The 20478-nt window shown below is 38.5% G+C and overlaps 1 protein-coding gene across 1 annotated transcript in view; it reads right to left on the reverse strand.

Moving 5' to 3' along the window:
• The window catches only part of SLC7A11 (solute carrier family 7 member 11), an 85244-nt gene that overhangs the window by 51508 nt on the left and 13258 nt on the right, over positions 1–20478 (reverse strand). Inside the window, exons 4-6 of the mRNA XM_065877755.1 lie at positions 18475–18600; positions 13395–13494; positions 6563–6607 (exon numbers count right to left, since the gene is read on the reverse strand). Of these exons, the coding sequence (XP_065733827.1) occupies positions 6563–6607; positions 13395–13494; positions 18475–18600 (271 nt within the window). The remainder of the gene's footprint in view (positions 1–6562; positions 6608–13394; positions 13495–18474; positions 18601–20478) is intronic.

Raw genomic sequence — 20478 nt, forward strand, 5'->3', positions numbered from 1 at the left:
AATAGGGAGGGTGGGAGGAAGGCTCAAGAGGGAGGGGATATGGGGATATATGTATACGTATAACTGATTCACTTTGTTATACAGCAGAAACTAACAGAACATTGTAAAGCATTTATACTCCAATAAAGATGTAGAAAAAAAAGAAATTAGCAGGTTGATAATCAACATATGCAGGTAAAAAATACTGGTAGCCCAGTCAAAGAGGTTTTAGTAAGTTTCTCATTGTATTTTACATGAATTATATCTGTTTAAAGATATTATGGAGGAGATTCGCGCATTTGGTGAAAAGCTAGATTATACAGCGTCCAAGGTCCTCCTCTAGTTCTGAAGTTCTTTGATTCTATTCACTTGTGGTCTCATATTTTACGGATAATTAATGAGATCAGAAACACAGGGTAGAATTAAATCAGCCACTATTATTGCTCCTAAAACACGAGTTTATGATTCTAGACTCAAAACATGAACTTCAATAAAGCTGAAATTCAAATTTAGAAACAACTAATGTGAAAGGACGTAAAGCAGTCAAAAGCACTGACCTTCAAATTTTTGCCTCATAATGGGGTTAGAATCCTTAAAATTTTTTTAAAAATATCTAAATGTCTTCCACAAAGCACTTGAAGGATTAATATCTGTCTTCTTTGATTACTGCCTGATAAAATACTATAACATAATCCTGTAATTTCTGCACCACTTATTTGACATTTCAGCCTTACAGGAACAAACTGTGTTTGAGCCAGACGTATTTTTTATGCATATGTGAAGTTGAGAAATGCAAGCATTTTGATCCCAGGGTACATCAACCTCATGTTCCATCAGTGAGAAATTCTCAAACTGCACGAAGGCAGAATAACTTGGTGACCTTGTTGTCTGAACATAGAATCATTTCTTCTCTGCGTCATCTGGACAAATTCTGATCTTTTGTCTGCCTCAGTGCCTCAACCACTATATTTAAAAATGGATTTACCAGATTTTTCGTATATATATATTTCCAGAAGAAATGCATAAAATAGAGTGATTTTAATTTAGGTTTCAATTATTTCAACAACTGAAGAGAAACACTGTCACATATTAAGATAATCCTAACAATGTCTTGTTGTCATTAATAAAGAGATGCCTCATTTTGCCAAAGAAATCTTTGTAAATTTTGGTATAAATTCAATTTTACAAATAACCTGGTTAGGAGACGTCATTTCTAAGAAGTTCATTTGGCAAATTCTTTTTGCAAATTAATTCTGCTTAATAATCCCTATTTTTTTCTATCTGCATTTATCTATAGTGAGGTAACTGTGAAAATGAGTTTGCATACCTTAAGAACATTTATCTATAGTGAGGTAACTGTGAAAATGAGTTTGCATACCTTAAGAACATATATCCCTTGAGTATTTGTAAAAGACAGTTTGAAAATATTCTAAGAATGTAGCAGATAACATTACTTTTTAACAAAAAGATCACAAAACATAATATTACTGTAATCTGCACGTGTATACATTATATGCTATTTTCTAGCAACTGTTGCATTAGGAAGCTAGAAAGCATAGAAAGCGGAAGATTTGCCTCTCATAGAAAACTGCATCCTTAAAATGCCAATATGCAAGATCAAAGACTTCAAGTCAACTTTTCATATTCTGTCATGCAACTGTGCTACGGCCCATTTGGGCAAGATCTTTAAATTGCTTTGTTTTGCTGTGTTTTTAGTCATGTTAACAGTTGTATATGTCCTATAAGCAATAGGCCTTATAAAACAGTAAAATATTATTAATAAATGCCTTTACTCTGGCTTAATATAAGTCAGTGAGGATTAAAACATATATGCTATGAATTTAAGACTGCACCATCTGAACGGAATGCAAGTAATGTGATAGTGGACCGTTTATAAGCCCCTGTGGTCGATCACAGACCTTAAAGGTTTTGGGGCATTTTTCCCAAACCAAATTTCTCTTCTTCTAAGTTATCATTGGTGCAAGATGTGATGACTTTCAGGCTTCAATTAATATAAATTGAAAGCAGGCAAAGTATTAATTAAACATGACACCCTGATTATTTAAACCTTCTATTACAGTTGATTATTCACAGAGAGTTGATAGCCTGCTCTTCAACAATGACGGATGATATCAAGGTTTACTGACTTCCTTCAAGTCTAGTGTTTCCAACTATTCAGAACAGAAGGAATAAATGAAGTGAGAAGAACGCTGGAACGAGTCTGATAGACAGACTGACTAATCTCAGACCCGCAAGGTCAAAGTAAAGCAATTCACTTCTTGGCTTTCATGAACATGAGACATGATTTATCCATCTGAGAGCAGAATTACAAACATCATACATCTCAGTGATAGGTTCTTCGCACCGTGTAACTTTCTGAACAGTGATCGGTGGCACGGCTGCCACAAAATTCATGTCATAAAGCAAAACTCATTATAGTTGCAAATAAAAACCCTTTGATTTTTAAGAACAAATGTACACATTAGCAGTTATTACCACTACATACTTCATTTGGGGGGAAAATAACATTTTAAAATTCATATGTTCCTTGGGATTCTATCACCTTCATGGTCCAAACTTTGGATATACGTGCTCCTCAAAATACTATTCTTACTCTAATATTTATTGCTTGTGGAGCCAGTCAGCATGCTATAAATAATTATTCAATGAAATACTTTTACATTTCTATAAAACTTCAATGATAATCGCTGTGTTTTCAAATAAAAACGTTAAATACCTCGTAAAGGGTAACTACTCCCATAGATCCAAAGCCACTCTTAGAGAAGAAAACACAAATTATAAGACAGACCACGGGAACGTTTTTTAACATTACAAATGTAATCACAGAACAGGAATTTTGCCCAAATTTTTAGGATTAGTGCTTTACAAGCTTTAAAGAATAGATGAAACTTAAGAACAGAAAAAGCCACGAGCTAGTTCTTCGGATTGCATTAATCTCCCAGTTTATCTCCCACTTGTTACGATATTAAGGAACTGTTCTGTAAGTCATACTCGTAATAGCAGTTCAGAAATTATTCCAGAAAGTAATGTTAGCTAATTTGAAAGATTTCCGCTGAAATTAAATTATATGTAAAGGGTAGCCAATTGCGATCATGAAACCTCATTCCACATCCTATATATTCTAACTCACAGTGCTGTTTTCACTGATCTAAATTAATGATCCCTTTTTCGATCAGGTCACAATTTTAGGGAAATTTTATTGCCTAGGTGGAGGAGGACAGTAAAAAGGGTTGTATCTCCAGCTGATGATTCATTTCACCAGCTGCTGAATGCTGCCCATTACAACGCACCTGGACACATGCACCCGTGACTGAGGCGCAAACACATTTATCTCGGCACGTCACAAAGGAGATGGAATTATAATTATTCTCCCTTGTATCTAAAGGTATTTTGGAGCCGGTCTCCCTACAGAATAATACAAATTACACATCTGGACAAGGTCCACATACATAATTTTACCATCTCTTCTCAATATTCGATCATTGATATTTCCCAAACCATTCTCTGCGTTTAAAAAATAAGATTTAGTTTTAAAAGACCTGGGAAAATTGTCAACATTTCAGGGAAATGCTATTTTTAAAATTAAGACATTGAATAAATTGCTCAAAACCCTGGATTTCTTTGGTTGATAAATACATAGTACAAATTTGACCTTTCCTTTCCATTAAGGGGATTTTGGAGATTTCTCATATTCTGATTTTGAGAAAATAAATGTGTTGTCTGAGTTTTACACAGACTCCTCCATGCAAACATTGCATATCTGAGTACCTAGCATAAAAGGACCAAAAGGTATCAGAGGTTTCTTTCTTCCAGTTGTCTTTGTGGTTACTCATTATCTTGACCTAAAAATCTAGAGATTTGTACTCTCTCCTGAAAAGTTCCTAAGTTTAAGAGCTTAAAATATAAGTTTAAAATTAAAAGTATTCTAGGAATATTTCATGAAATTTGCAGAATCACGATTTCCAGAAAATGACAATATTTCATCCAGTGTAACCAGTGATAACAATCTTAGTCTTATACAACAGGCTTCAATATGGTGTGAAAATTTTTTTGCCTTTCTTTCTAAAACACTGAAGAAAGAGAATTGCTTAGGATCCTGAAACCTAGGAAACACTCTGATGGGAGTAACATTTTACCTTGCTCCTAAAATAAGGATATGGTAATAGTAGCAACAACCAATTATGTAGAGATTAAAAAGTAACACTCATTAATCTACGTACTCACTGCCACAGCCCAGTGAAGTAGGTGCTATTATTCTTCTCACTTTTTGAGATGAGATTTCTTTGCAACAGCGGACAACAAACCCCGAATCAACACATCCCTGTTATTTAGTATTTGTATATCTTGATCATAAACATTATCAATGTGTGAAACTAAGCCTCTTAAATTAAGAAGAAGAAAGAGGGAGAGAATCCTAAACTGGCATACCTCTCTGGCAGAATGCATCAGAAATTCAGATCAAGCTAATAATGGCATAGTTTGAATATGCAAAATAGTATAATTGTACATATTGAAAACAAAATCTATGCTTAAATTATTAAATAACATTCAATGAGAATATGAACTATCTCCATGCCACTGATGTACCATGTAACTGTTCCATTATAGGTCACATCCACAGACCTACAGTTTGCCACTCTTTTCATAAGAAATATTCTCTGATATTGGATTTTAGTAATTGGTCTCTTTAAAATGTTTGTAGACTTAAAAAAAGACAGTCATAGGGCTTCCCTGGTGGCGCAGTGGTTGAGAGTCCGCCTGCCGATGCAGGGGACGCGGGTTCGTGCCCCGGTCCGGGAAGATCCCACGTGCCGCGGAGCGGCTGGGCCCGTGAGCCGTGGCCGCTGGGCCTGCGCGTCCGGAGCCTGTGCTCCGCAACGGGAGAGGACACAACAGTGAGAGGCCCGAAAAAAACGATAGCCATAAACCGTAGTAATCTCTTTCACACAATGGAGACTCAATAAATACTTTACATAAAATCTAGTAAGAGGAGTCTTTCCTCCTCATTGCCACTTACACACTAATTATGTGCAAAAAATTAAAAGGCAGGGCAACCCATTTATCTCTGTGATCAGCGGATTTAGAGTCATAATGTAGTTTATCACTTCAGAGCCATGCTAGAAAGGACTAGTTCCCGGTAAATGTATGTTCTCTACCACAATTCCAGGTATAAATCTGAAAACATTGCTAGAAACTTACCATATTTCTCAATAAAATAACCATTTCACATGTTTAAATTACATAGTGATTTGCATAATGGTTAAATCAGATAGTATGAAACACTATTTGAACCTCAATTACTGGTTTGCGTATTCAAAATTCTGACAACTCTGGTACTTGGCCAGATCTAATCGGCTACCAATATACTTGCTGCCCGAATTTTAGTCTACCTTAATTTGAACTGTCAACCCTTAAGCATGTTCTCTGAAGTCCAGGCTACTTCATACTGACTCACCTTTGCACCTGTTTCCCTTTCTTGGAAGTTTGTCCCTTCCTCTCCCTTCGCTCTCTCCCTCTCTCCCTCTCTCTCTCTCTCTCTCTCTCTCTCTCTCTCTCTCTCTCTCTCTCTCTCTCTCTCTCTCTCTCCTATAATTACCTAAGGAACACCTACTTATCATCTGAGTCTCTATATAAGCAACATCTCCCTAGATAAATATTTTCTCCTTTCGTCTCTGTCAAATGGGGAAAATAATCTACTATGGTACCAATCACACCATGTTAGTTATTTGTTTACACATTTGACTCAATGACTAGGCAATGGAATCCTGAATACATCTTATTCAACATGTCAGATGGTGTACCATAGTTGGAACATGGTATAGATATTTCATAAAAGTCAGATGAATTAAATAACTCTAAAATTCTGTCTTTATCTTACACTGTGCTACTTAAAATTTCCCTTTTCTGGCTGTAGATTATGTGATTTTCCTGTAAAAAGTCAAGTTTTTAGACAAATCATCAAAATAATTCAGTTTCCAAAGTTCTAGGTTAAAAATAGTTCATTCTGAAACATTATATAAATCATCATCAAATCACCTAATCATCAAAAGGATGATTTTTACCAGTAACAAAAAGGAAAAGCAGTCACCCAGCTCCCCAAATTTACAAGTTCCTAGAATATTCTGCACTTATTTATAGGTTTTCATAACTACTTGTTCATTAATTACATTATTCCCTTTAATTGGATAGCTCTGAAAAAGCTCACGTGAATTACTAGAAATAATCAACTTTCAGAGTTCACATCTCATAACACGTTTGTGAACATCCAAGACTCCGTTTTAATTTGTATGTATGTTTTTATGAAATGAGTTACCTAAAATACAACTCTATTATTTTATGCTTTCAGTTTACCAGACAATTTTATATTGGATGTAGAATATACAATAAAGTTATTTACATCTAATTTATGATAAAATCAAGTAAGTTTTACTGTCCAAGAGAATGATGATAGTGAGAAAGCTAATTAGCCCTCACTGAATTCCTTCTTTAGGTCCACTTTTTTAACCATACAACCTTACACTTCATTCCTTATAAATATTTCAGAGTAGTTATGGCTACTTACTTTTCAGGATTTTCCACTTCTTCAGTAACAAAGTTGAGATAAAACCTAAAAAGACATCCATGAATTATAAACCATTAATATATTTTATGATCATCACCCAAAGTTTGAAATTTTAAATATTTAAAATCAAACTCAGAATCATAAAAACTTTATAAACAAATAACCTAAGATGAAAATCTCCAGCACCCAAAGCTCCCACAATTCATTTTTCTATTAAGCAGTATTTATAGAGTTCTTTTTTATTTCTTAACTTTTTCATAGAGGTATATATGGCACACAAACAGTAAAGTGAACAAATCTTAGTATACAGTGATAAATTTTTACATATGTATACACCTAGGTAACTGACAAAGGGATCGAAAGATACAACATTTCTAGCACCCTGGAAGGTCCCCTCAAGGCCCTTTGCAATCATTATCATCTCCTCCACCCTCCTGTAAAGGTAACCACTTTTCTGGTTTCTACCACTATAGATTAGCTTTGTTCGTTTCATTACAATAGACTAATAATATTTGCTTGTATAACTATTATACAATATTTATTCTATTGTGCCTGGCTTTTTTGCTGGACTTTATGTCTGTGGGTCTCATCCATGTTGTTTGTAGTAATTCATCATTCTTTATTGTTGCTTTTCATTGTATGAATGTAACACTATACGCTCTACCACTGATGGATATTTGAATCATTTCCAATTTACAGCTATTATGAATATAGATACCATAAATATGCTTGTATATGTTCTTTTGGGGACCATGCAATCATTTCTCTTGGGCATATACTCAGAATACGATCACTGGGTCACAGAGTAGACACATGTTTATAGTCAAACTATTTTCCTCCATTTCTGCATTCCTACCAGCAGTGTATGAGATTATCCCATGTCAGTCACTGGGGAAATAAAAGTAGAAAATCTATAATCTTTCTTGTCAAGGAGCTCATAGTTCACAGAATGGTCCATAGAGTGGTGTTAGAGCATGCCCAGGTTACCATGGAAGCCAGGGGTGAGGTCTAAACCAGACTGGCAGGTCTTGGAAGGTTTCTGAGAGAAGGCATCACCCAAGCTGAGTCTTCAAAACTGCTTGATGTTTAGCCCCAGTCAAGTGGCGTGAGGACATTCTAGGCAGAGTACAGCGCATGAGCACGGGGGGGTGTGGGAGAGGGGTGTGAGCAACAGCCTAGTACCACAAAGCGTGCCCTGGGAGTGAGAACAGGATGTAGGTACAAGATGGCCTTTGGCTTCTGGGAATCCAGCTTTTAGTAGGCGTGATAAAAACTTGCAGGACAATAGAAGCATGATAATAGCATTTCTTAGTTTTAGGGGATTGGCTTCTGGATATGAACACAGAAGGCACACAGGAAATAAAAATGGGATAAAGGAGAATAAATTCTCAATTTGCACTTTTTTTTTTTTTTTTGGCGGTACGCGGGCCTCTCACTGTCGTGGCCTCTCCCGTTGCGGAGCACACGCTCCGGACGCGCAGGCTCAGCGGCCGTGGCTCACGGGCCCAGCCCCTCCGCGGCATGTGGGATCTTCCCGGACCGGGGCACGAACCCGCGTCCCCTGCATCGGCAGGCGGACTCTCAACCACTGCGCCACCAGGGAAGCCCTCAATTTGCACTTTTTCCTTTCAATGCACTGTTTTCCAATATGCATCCCACCCAAATAACCTCGTCATAAGGCAATGCCTTACGCATAATAGCAATGATGAAGTTGCTTTGTGTGTGTGTGTATTTAGGCAGCTAATTTTAGGCCCACCGTTAGTCATTACACTGTAAGTTGATAACTAAAGGGCAGAACACTTTGAGTATTTCCCCCGGATCCTGGACACTTTTGTCATCTCTTACATGACAAGAAGCATTGGAGGCACACAATATTTCACTTTCCAGTCCCATAGGATTACACATATTACCCTAAATTTATGGCCCTAGAGAAATTCAGATTCCTTTCCCTCACTTTATGACACTACTTATCCCATCCAGGCATGTCAATTGCCTTGCATCCTTGACTTCTTTTTCTAATCTAAAGTGACTTCTCGAGACCATTTAAAGCCCTTGAAGTTCTCTTTCAAGGTTCCAAGATGTAAAATTGAGGCAGACTCCTCAAATAAGCACACAGAGATAACCGGATCATGAAGATGGGAGAACTAAGGGATCGTAACGAAGAGAACTAGACATACAAAGACCTTTCTACTTCTCCATTTCAGAGGCTTAGAAACTTTCCGCAAAGTAAAAAAGTCATATTTCCATTGTATTCCTCTATGCTCTAATTATTCCTTAGAATATAAAATAGCTATTATATAGGTCCACAGAAGCATGGTTCTACAGGGACAAATTCTCTATCATCTAAAACCAAGAGGCTGGAATATTAGCCCATCAGCCTTTAATATAATTAAGGTATCTCACACCTTAAAGCAAAGATGAGAAAACCTGTCTTATTCCACCTTTATTCACAAATAGGCAGTTGATGTTCATGGTTGTAAAACAAAACAAAACAAAACACAAGACAACAGGCCCAAAATGGAGTCGCTTATGCTAAGCCTCGTGTCACCAAACCAAACTGTAATTCACTTAAAGTTTCAGATCTCCCAGAAATGGAATCTGAAACCAGTCGATTAGGAATTGCATTATCTAAGCATTCTGCCTGACAGACCCCTGCCATCCCCTAAATGGAAATAACTTTGTAATAACTAAGCTGTTTTATGGCTTAGTATAACTTCTTGTTCTCACCGCCTTCTGCCTATAAAAGCCTTCTCTTCTGTACAGCTCCCTGGAGCTCCTTTCTGTCTGCAAGACGGGATGCTGTCAATTCATATCGATTTTTGCTCAAACTCTTAACATTTTAACATGCCTCAGTTTATCTTTTAATAAAGTTCAGGTGTCTAATACTGTAAGGACCATGTTCTAAGTAGAAATATTTGAATACCTGAGAGAAAACAGTAGCAGCAAAGGTGATCTAAAAAGTCAGCAGAGGAGCCAAGTATATGTTTTAATGACTAGAAAGTAAGTTTCTAAAAATAGAGGTTGTAGTTACACCAGGAACGCAAGCAACAATCAATACTTATATCTGGAATATGCACTCTGAGGGATCTGATGTGTTTGCTATAAGCCCAAGGCAGTGGGAAGTACAGGAAGAAAATGAACAAAACAAAAAACCTAAAAAAAAAACCCCACGCAAAAACCACACACACACTTAGAAATATTTCCAGGCTTCTCACTTCAAAAATAACCAGTTCCTTCTAAACAGTTGTTTTAGAACTGGTCTTTTTCCAACAATGTTAAGGCGAGAAAGGAAATATGAAAAAAGAACGCAATTGCAAATATTTTGCCATAGAGAAAAGGAAAGGGCTTGGGACAGGGTGGGAGGTGGGAAGGAGAAAGCTTCTTATTTTGGTCCAAACATTCACTCCTGTGGGAAATACACCTTTATGCTCTCTAAGTCTCCAGCCATGCGTCCACAGCCCGTCTCCTCAAGTTCTCTAGAGAATGTTCATAAGATCCACTGTTCCAGCTTTTCCGTGATTGTGTATAAAAGGCACTGCAAGGCTGGCAATGCATTCTGGTACCCAACCATGTGAATTATTTTGAAACGAATCTTATTCTTTAGATTCGATTTGACACAATGCTACAAAATAATCCCAGCAGGTGCTTTAGAAAGACTAAATCCACTGAGGATAGGATTTAAAAGGGAGAAAAAAGACAGACCAAAAAAACTATTTTCTATCACACAATTCAAAAAAAAAAAAAAAAAAATCCCACCAAGCAATATTTAGCTTGGGATCAGGATATGGGACTGAAATTGACTGAGTTCCCCTGGGCCACAAGGGAGACTGGCGGACATACTTCTCTGAATGCAGACGTTGGCAATAATACAAAAGTTGTTCTGACCCAACTCTGTGGCCTGGCTGGGTTAATGATTTCTTTCCCCCTAATCATGTTTCCGTGAAGGAGTTTTCATCATTCTGAAAAGGTCCAGCACTCCTCATAAACCAACAGCCTGCTCTATTCAGGTCCAAGGTTTGGCTACGTCTATTCAACACATAGGGGGTGACTTACTAAGGGAACAGGGCCTCCCAGACAACAGGGGTCTTGCTGCGTTTACTTACACCCTGGGTGGTTAACTTCTGAGGACGACAGCTGCTTCTGTCTCCTTGTTTGCAATGCGCCCTACACTCTTTTTTTTTTTTTTTTTTTTTTCCGTTTTTTGCATCAAATATTGTCAGGGCAACAGCACAGGGAGTGGAGGTTCATTCCTGGCACCCAATTTATAATTCCACAACCCAGTCTTGGAATTCCGTCACGAAAGACAAAAAAAAAAGGTCAGAGAGGCGGGATCACATTTGGAAAGTGCCTAAACACCCCCTGCTTTGGGAACTCTTTTAGTCTCCATCTCGTTGCGCTTATATCCAGATATTAACTTTTTCCTCCGGCACTCCAAACCAACAGACTAGTTCTTCTACCCACAGCTCCCCTTTTCTAAGACTGGTGGCCACAGATTAACAAGCAGGTGATTTCTACCTATCCACAAAGCAGCATGCAGGTCGCAGAACAGCCTGTTGGAGACATACGGTTACTTATCTGCCCCCGTACATTAACCATTGGTAACGCGTAACGGTCCATTGAAAATCCCGGCCTTAATTTCCTACACTATGATTGAACCCTCTAGAATACAAGAAAACCAACCGTTTCCTGTTCTTTAACCTAGGATGTGGACATGAGGATTCGACGGGTAAAAGTAGGACCAAGGGTTCACGTAAACCCCATTTACACTGTAAACAGTGTAATATATTTCTAGGCCCAAGATGGAGCCACTCAACCTCCAAACGCCAAGCCACCTCTGGGGTCTATAATTATTTCCTTGTTTCATACTCATTTTCTACTTTTCTTGGCTCCTTACTCTTCATCCTATAAAAGCTTCCTGTCCTCCACCCCGTTTTGCAGTTCTTTGGACTCGTCTGCTATCACCTAAATTATCATTTCTAATCATTTTAACAAAAGTAACATTTGGGGTTCAGCATCAAAAAACCAAAGATTAAGATAATAAGATCATTCAAAATGAAGAGTCTTTATACTTGGAGAGGTCTACCAGCCCTCAAGAGCTTACAGAAGTGGAGAAGATTTGCTCAACATAAAGCAGGTTAACCTCAAGATTCAGCACTTACAGCAGGGGAGTGAGTTGGATAGAAGCACACTGTTAAGATTCCGTGGGAACACACGCATGGTACTCACAGGCTAAAGAAACTTCATTCAATAGAATTAATCAAATCTCCCTCGTGATGATCTCCACATTCCGCATTCCTGATTGAATACCGCCAAGCCCCCAACACTTGGCTCTAGCTGAAAGCTTTTGTCACCTCCCCCACTTGCTCTGGTGTCTCTTGGTGACCCTCCCAGGGCTTGGCTGGTGCCCCAGGGTGCCAGAGCTGTGATCAGGCTGAATAGCCATAGAATAGATGATTCTGCTGCTAACCCTGGGAGCACAATTCCGTTCTATTTTTTGTTCAGCCCCACGTCGTGCTTTGGACAAAAATGAAAAGACTTTAAAAATACTAAGAGTAATGCTTACACGCAATGGCTATCCAAATATTTCGAGAATACACAAATATTTTACACTAGACGTTTCAGAGCTACAATCTTCTAAGAACTTCAAACATTTTGCTTCAAATACCGTATTAAAATTTTTAGTTCCTGCGCTCTCCTAATTCCCCTCTATAATTCAGTGAGATTAACAGGGTAAAACTATCTTTATATTCCATGCATTAGCTGGAAGGTAAGATCCTAAAAACAAAAGAAACAAAAGGAAATCGTATTTGTATTTGAAATGAATTTACATAATTTTTGAGCTAGTGTAGTTCATTATTTTTAGACTCATAGAACATTCTCACAGCAACTGTACAACTATCAGCTCTATAAATAATAAAAAAGAAATACTGCTAGTAATTATTCCAAAACAATGAAATTTAACTGCATTACAATTATTTGGATGTTTAAGTAGTATTTTTCTACCCAATGGGATTTCTTGCAATAGTCGCTTCAACTAAATCTTATTAGATCAGTAAAATTTAATTAGGAAAAACAATCCCACTCCCGGCCATGATTATTGTTATTCAAGTTCCCGAACAAAGCAAGACATAAATACAAAGCTTTAATGCTTCAACCAGAATGGCATCACAGTTGGACAGGGATTTAAGGAAATGCACTTGTGGCACAGTGATTTTATTCATCCTTTCTGCATTTTTTTTGTTTTCAAGTGTTGAGGAAATTTTAAGGAATCTGTAAGGTCCTTTAAAATGTAACAGATTATCTAGTACACCTGATTTCACTATCCCGTTTTCTCCTCCCTGCCTTTAGAGTACCATTTTACCTCCTGGGAACATCTTACTCATTTCTGTAACTGACTTATTTCCTTCTCATGGGAAGGGGGAGTAAATCAATTAATCACTATTGGGTAGACCTCTGCAGCTTCCGCTGGGAGGCTTTCTGACAAAGTATCAATACTAATCTTTAATTTCTTGTGGTGCTCTTATGCCCTTACCGATCCATACTTACAAGTGATTTGTACTGGTTCTCAAGACCCAGCATTTGTTTCTTTTTTACATTATCAGGTTAAATCTGGTAGTTGCCTTGACTGGAAACCTCAGCCATGTTTGTGTTAAGTTGTGTGCACGGTAATGGGCCTGGTGAAGGGAGCCTCATCATCTTTCTCACTTCAAGTAAAGCACGTCACGCTGGATTATCCCTGTTCACGTTTGCCTAGCGCCTTGCTTGGCACTTAAAGTACCTGAAGGAATTAATGAACCACCCAAATCACCTGTTGATAGCGATATCAACTTACCAGCCAGCGTATGCATACATTCCGTAATAAAAAGCCAGTGGCAATCCCATAATACTTGCATCTCTTCCTGAAAAGGCATCTTTAAAGTGTTGTGTCTGCCCTACAATAAGAATAGAAAGATTTAGGACTTTTCAAAGAATTGGTTATTATTCATTCTTTAACCATAAACATGAATGCGGGGGTGGGGGGGGGACTGGGAATAAACTATACAGTTTCAGGCCTAGATTTCTTACTGTCTGCTCATTCCCAACTTTATTAATGCTGTATCCATTCTACAGAAGGAGTCCCAAAAGTATACTGATTGCCACTAACACTACCTCACATTTATTTTACTAAAATCATGGCAAAGAGGAAAATGGCATTTCAAAAACAATCTGTTTTTTAAGCATGCCTCTACTCGTAACAGAGTTTGACCAGGAAAGAAGACTGAAGGATAGTCTGTAAACTATAGTTTTTTGGAGTGTGATATAATTCTTAAAAATGATGATAGGGCTTCCCTGGTGGCGCAGTGGTTGAGAGTCCGCCTGCCGATGCAGGGGACACGGGTTCGTGCCCTGGTCTGGGAAGGTCCCACGTGCCGCGGAGCGGCTGGGCCCGTGAGCCATGGCCGCTGAGCCTGCGCGTCCGGAGCCTGTCCTCCGCAGCGGGAGAGGCCACAACAGTGAGAAGCCCGCGTAACGCATAAAAAAAAAAAAAAAAAAAAAAAAAAAAATGATGATAATATAATGTTTGGGAAGAAATATTCAAGGGTCTATCTTCAGTGAGGAGGCATGAAACCCAAGAACCACCTCCTCAGATCATTTAACTTACTGTCTGCTTTCTCCCCATAGTTCATTAGATACCAACAGGGCTTGGAAAACCCTGTGGAACCAATCTGTTCCGCACCCCCAAGCTCCTTTTGTAAAGAAAGATTTATTGGAGCACAGTTAGGTCCACTTATTTACCTATGACTGATACTATCGGTCTGCGGCTAATTTCACTCTCCAGCAGAGCTGATAGCTGTGGCAGAGACCAAATGGTGCACAAAGTTGAAAACATTTACTATCCGCCCATTTACGGAGAAAGTCTGCAGACCCTTTCCTAGAGAATGGCATGCTTTCCTTCTAGAAACAGAAAAGAAACTATACTGAACTCTAAAATAAATAGGTTTAAACAAATTTTTGCATCAACACGTGAACTGAGCATTTTTATTTTCTATAAATTTATTTATTTATTTTTGGCTGCGTTGGGTCATCACCGCTGCGCGCGGGCCTTCTCCAGCTGTGGCCAGCGGGGGCTACTCTTCATTGCGGTGCGTGGGCTTCTCATTGTGGTGGCTTCTCGTTGCAGAGCATGGACTCTAGGTGCACGGTCTTCAGTAGCTGTGGCACGCAGGCTCAGTAGTTGTGGCGCACGGGCTTAGGTGCTCCACAGCATATGGGATCTTCCCAGAGCAGGGCTCGAACCCATGTCCCCTGCATTGGCAGGTGGATTCTTAACCACTGCGCCACCAGGGAAGCCCTGGACTGAGCACTTTTATGCATAACAGTTTTCTCTACTTTGTAAATCATAATGGGACTTTTCCGGTATATCTTTTGGATAATTAAAAAATAGAAATTCAGATTTACTTTAGTCAATCAGTATTCAAAGTTAGGCATGAAAAGTCTCTATTTCCCAAAGAAAACAGCAAATGAGATGATCTAAATGGGAAATGTGACTTGTTTCAAAAGTGGCCTTCCCGTAAGAAAATAAAAGGCGGATGGGAGGTAGGTGATATACATAAGACCCTTTTTCTCTTCACTCAAATCTCAGTTTTTGCCTGCATTGTACAGACAACAACACATGTATCAATATAACGTGCAAGTTTTGAGACCCAAAATGGAGAATACTGAGTTATCCACTAAATGACTTTCCCCTCAAAGCATCCAATTCCTAAATATAGTTCATTTTTTAAAATGATACTGTCAATTCAGAAATACCTATTTTACAAAAACTTCTCTTGTCCTCATAGAAGGAAAATACTGGAAACCCTGTAAAAACATCTGTTGCATATTGCTTTACCATGATCTGTAGTCTACTTGGCCTTAAGGGACAATATTCCTAAGAGTGCAGCACTGAATAATCAATAAAAGATATCAATTTTTTTTTTTTTTTTTTTTTTTTTTTGCCGTACGCGGGCCTCTCACTGTTGTGGCCCCTCTCGTTGCGGAGCACTGGCTCCGGACGCGCAGGCTCAGCGGCCATGGCTCACGGGCCCAGCCGCTCCGCGGCATGTGGGCTCTTCCCGGACCGGGGCAGGAACCCGTGTCCCCTGCTTTGGCAGGCAGACTCTCAACCACTGCGTCACCAGGGAAACCCAAAAGATATCAAACTTTGCAAAGACTGAATCCCAAGCACAGATCCTGAAAAGGGCCATTTTGAGAGTATTATGAAAGAGAGGTGTTTCTAAGTTTCAGGAATATTTCGGCTGCATAACAGAGGTCTCACGAAGATGAAAGTTATTATATTCAAAGGAAAGTTTAACAAATCCTCGTAAGAGAATACAGAACACACAGCTAGTTTCTGGATCTCATTAGATTAGAATAAATGCACAATCTGTATAAGTAAAATTTCTCTCTTCTTGAAATTTCATATTAATGCGAGAAATATGTGATAAGTTAGAGACAAAGAGAATCACTGTTTTATAGTAATAGAGTAAATAAACCTGCTAAGAATACTCTCCAAAATATTTAATTTACTTTAAATGTAGTAAAATTCTCAGGTCACTTCTCTGTTAAGTGAGATATAAGGAAACATGGTCACATGAAGCACTGATATTGAAACTGAGCAGGACCCTGTGGGGCCTTCCTGGGGACAGATCACTCCCCATGTCCCCTGCCTCTTGTCTGTAGAAAACCTTTAACCTTCTAGGCCTTCCCTGAGTTCCAAAGAGCAATTTTAATCAGAGAAGTGAGAAAATGCAGAAACAAAGGAAAGCAGTCAAAGAAGACAAAACAGAATAGTCACAGTTTAGCTGTAAAACGAACTCAAGGTCTTTTAGTTACTCCTCAAGGGCTATAGATAACATCCTGAGTCATACCCTTGAGTTGTTTTCCCGATACTAAAATCCCCACCAGGTGGAAGAAGCTAACTGTGTGATCACCAGTCTTGTGGCCCCCAAACTGGCTGCAACCTGAGGATCGACAACGCTGACCTCTGTGACCTTACCTGTTACCTCCTCATCAACCAATCAGAGAATGGTGCCTGAGATGATCATGCACCCTGTGTGACCCTCTCCCCCACACTGTCTTTAAAAAGCCTTTCCTGAAAGCCATCCGGAGGTTCAGGTCTTTTGAGTATGAGCTGCCCATTCTCCTTGCTTGGCCCTGCAATAAACACTGTACTTTCCTTCACCACAACTTGGTGTCAGTAGATTGGCTTTGCTGTGCATTGGGCAAGCAGACCTAAGTTTGGTTCAGTAACAATATCATAAGTATTAAAGGATCATTCTATTGTAATGTCAAAAAACAAATCTAAACAATCTATCGTGACCTTTGCTCTCAAGGAATTCGCAATACACTACCACTTGGGTAACCTCACCTCACCTCACACACATATATAAATAAGTGGTAAAAACTGACTACGGTCTTACATTACAGCAAAAAGAAAAAAGAAAAGAAAAAAATCTTTGTTTTAAAGGATAGTATATCATCTTTTGGAACCTAAACTAGAACAGAAGAAGGGTCCATGACCCAGAGTTTCTGCACTTTCCGAAAATGGAAGAAATTCCTTACAGAAGTCTAAAGAGTTAGCCCAGAAAAGGAAAGCAGCAGCAAAACAGATTATTTTCCCTACATTTCTGACGGGTCAGATAAAATATGGGCAGGCCAGCTCTGTGGAGGCCAAGGTGAATTTAGAAGAGTGAGCCCACGTCTTCCCTTCAGTGTAAGCTATAGTGTTAAACATCTTCATTGTGTTTACGTTGGCTGAGGTTGCTGGATTTGATGCAAACATTCAGCCAGGAGAGCTCTAAGCTCTCCCACAAGGCTTATTAAATGGACAGCAGCAGCTCCCTTTCCCCAGCTACAGAATGACGAATCGTTCCACTTTTATTACTGTTTAATGCCTCTACCATCAGCAATGATTTTTTTTGCTTAATTTTGGCATTTCCTTTTGTCTTGTGTAATTCTTCTCTTGCCACTTCATTAAATTTCTCTATAAATTCCCTTTCTTGGAACAGACAATATCAATGTAAACATTAAATACTTAACATGCCCAAGTTATATGTCAGTCCTTTACAATTTCATCTCACTTTCTTACTTATTTCCTACCATTGTGCCCATTGTTAGTTAAATAACTCACCTGGACCTCCTTCTCATCCAACAACTTCCCCTGAATCCAAGCAACTGCCTGTGCCTTCTTACCTAGAACAACTGAAACTCTAAATGACATCACCTTCAACCATCTCATCTTTGCTTGTTTAATAGTCAAGTCTATAAGGCAAATACTCCCAGAAAATGGTGTTACATCTCCACAGAAATGCAGATTTTACATTAAACATAATGTAACAATAAAACTTACATTTTTACAGCTATCTTTATTGTCAGATAATAGTTGTCTTTTTGCGAACGCTATTCCCATATCTGACTCTCCTTCTGTCGAGAGTCTATTCTCAAGGTAAAAGGAATGATAACCGTAAAAGAATTATTCATCATTTTTCATTATTTTCCAGATATCTTTTTCTCTCTAATCTTTAATACTGTGGTTGAACTACTTTAAAGGAAAAATAAGAAGACATATTTATCTGTAGTTAAAACTAATGGCTTATTTTTCTTTCCCCCTTTGTGTTTTCGCTACAAATAGTTTAGACCAAGAGAAAATTCACTGATGCCTTATTTTGTTGCTTGGCCCAGTCTTAATCCTCTTGTTGCCGTTCAGCTGTAAATACCAACTCAACCCCCAATGTTGCAGGCTTTCAAATCAATTAGATGACAGTACAGAGTCTAAGTTCCATGAGCAGACAGTCTAATTAAGGGATTCTGCTAGTACAAGCGAAAGTTAGTGTTAGAAGAGACCAAAAGCAGAAACGTATTTTAAAAAGCATTTACTTTTCAGTCCCTACCTTTAATTAGCTGCATCACTCCAGGGACTATAATTATCAGAATTGCTGTGAGCTTGCAAAAGGTTAGGAAAATCTGGATCCGGGCGCTCCAGCTGACACTCATGCCATTTAGGACCATCACCACAGCTGCAAACAAATAGATGAAGTTAGAAAAGGTGAATCATCATTGGTATGAAGACGTCTTAGGTTGTGGCTCTTCAAAGTGCCATCCACGAACCAGCAGTGTTGCCATTACCTGGAAGCAGTTGAGAAATGCTTAATCTCAGGCGCCACACCAGACCTAAGGACTACAAATCTGTATCTCAAGATCTCTAGGTGATTTTTATGCACACTGAAGTTTCAGAGGCTTGGATGAAACCTGTGAACAGTAAGAAGTTCTCTCTTGTTCTTTGTATATGTCAATAAGAGTGGACAAATACCGTAGCGCCCTAATAATCATATAAAAATACCTTCTAAGCAAATCCCGAAGTCATCACGTGCAATGAGATTGTTGAATGTGACTCTTCAGCTTGATACAGCTGGCAACTCTTTCCTCGTTCAATGATTGCGTCACCTGCCAACTGGGCATCACACTCAAGAAGGGGCAATGTGTGATTCTTCACCGTCAGGACTAGCTGTAGACAGCACTTCTTGCATTTCCTTTCCACGTTCCAATCAGCACAGTCAGGAGTGACTTTCATCCTACCCTAAATGTATAGGCTTCCCAGATACGTTTTGGAACTTGAAAAAATGTTACAAGGGATGAATCCAAAAGAGTTCCCAGATGCACAGTGGGTCTGAAGCCAGCAGAATTTCCCTCTCTTGGTGGTACTGTCCACAGTGTCCCGAGTAGTATTCAACTATTCACTCTCCCCACACTGTGGACCATGAGAACCTTGAGGGCAGAACAAGCATTATTCATCTCTGTCTTGCTAGTATCCAGCTTCATCCCTGGCCCAGGAAGATCGTCAACATGGTTTTGTTGAATCACTGAATGAGCTGGATCCTCAGTTTTAAAAAGCCAACTTCAGCCAAAGAGGAATGAAATGAATGGCGATATTCTCAAACCGTGCCTCCTATACTCTGCTGGAGTGACTTACTCTAGACAGTGGATTTCAACTTTACGCTCCTTCTAAAACTTTATGCTTAGTGTTACTTGCTCCCTCCCCCACTGCCCAAAAAGCTACTTCATACCTGATATCTGTAGTTATTATCTATAAGCTTTATTTTTAAAAAGGTGTATTCTCCCTAAACAAATAACAAAAATGTATGAAAATACTTCTTGGAGGATAAAACCAAACACAGAATTCTTACAGTTCAGGCTGCAATAGGAAGCTTTCCATATGTACAATAATGAGTCATCTTCATAGTTCCAATTGCCTGATACAATCATTAGCTCATTTAAGAATTGGAGCCAATGTATCAACACAATGTATAATAGCAGAATTTTTAAAATAACCTAGCCCCCTAAAGGAAGGCTAATTAAGGTATACCTTTTTAAGGGTTTACTATGCAGCCATGTAAAATCATGACGCAGTTAAATATTTATTCCACGAAAGATTGTTCATGATGTTTTACTGACCAATACAGCAAATTACAGAGAGATGGGTAGATAGAAAGATAGATAAAGACACAGAGAGAAAGGAACGGAAAAATTCTGAATGAGTGTTTACTAACACATTAACAGAAGGTATCTACAGATGATAGAATATTGAATAATTTTCAAGTTTAAAAATTTATTTTTCTACATGATTTCAAATAATTTTTATAATGAACATGAAGTATTAAGTAAAAAATCAATAAAAGCAATTTTCATTTTTGAAAACAACTCAAAGATGGGAAGAATGAGGGACCATGAAAAGTTAGATACGAGGTTACCAATGAAGAAATGTTTCAATGATTAGAAAGGCTGGAGCCCTGAATAAGCTACAGGGGAAGCTAAGAGAAATATTTTATCTACGTTTGAAGCTGGAAACATGAAGAAATAGACAGGTCTATTGTTAATCACCAAGTGCATTATTTTAT

The sequence above is a fragment of the Phocoena phocoena genome, chromosome 5, assembly GCF_963924675.1.
Source record: "Phocoena phocoena chromosome 5, mPhoPho1.1, whole genome shotgun sequence".
NCBI lineage: Eukaryota > Metazoa > Chordata > Mammalia > Artiodactyla > Phocoenidae > Phocoena > Phocoena phocoena.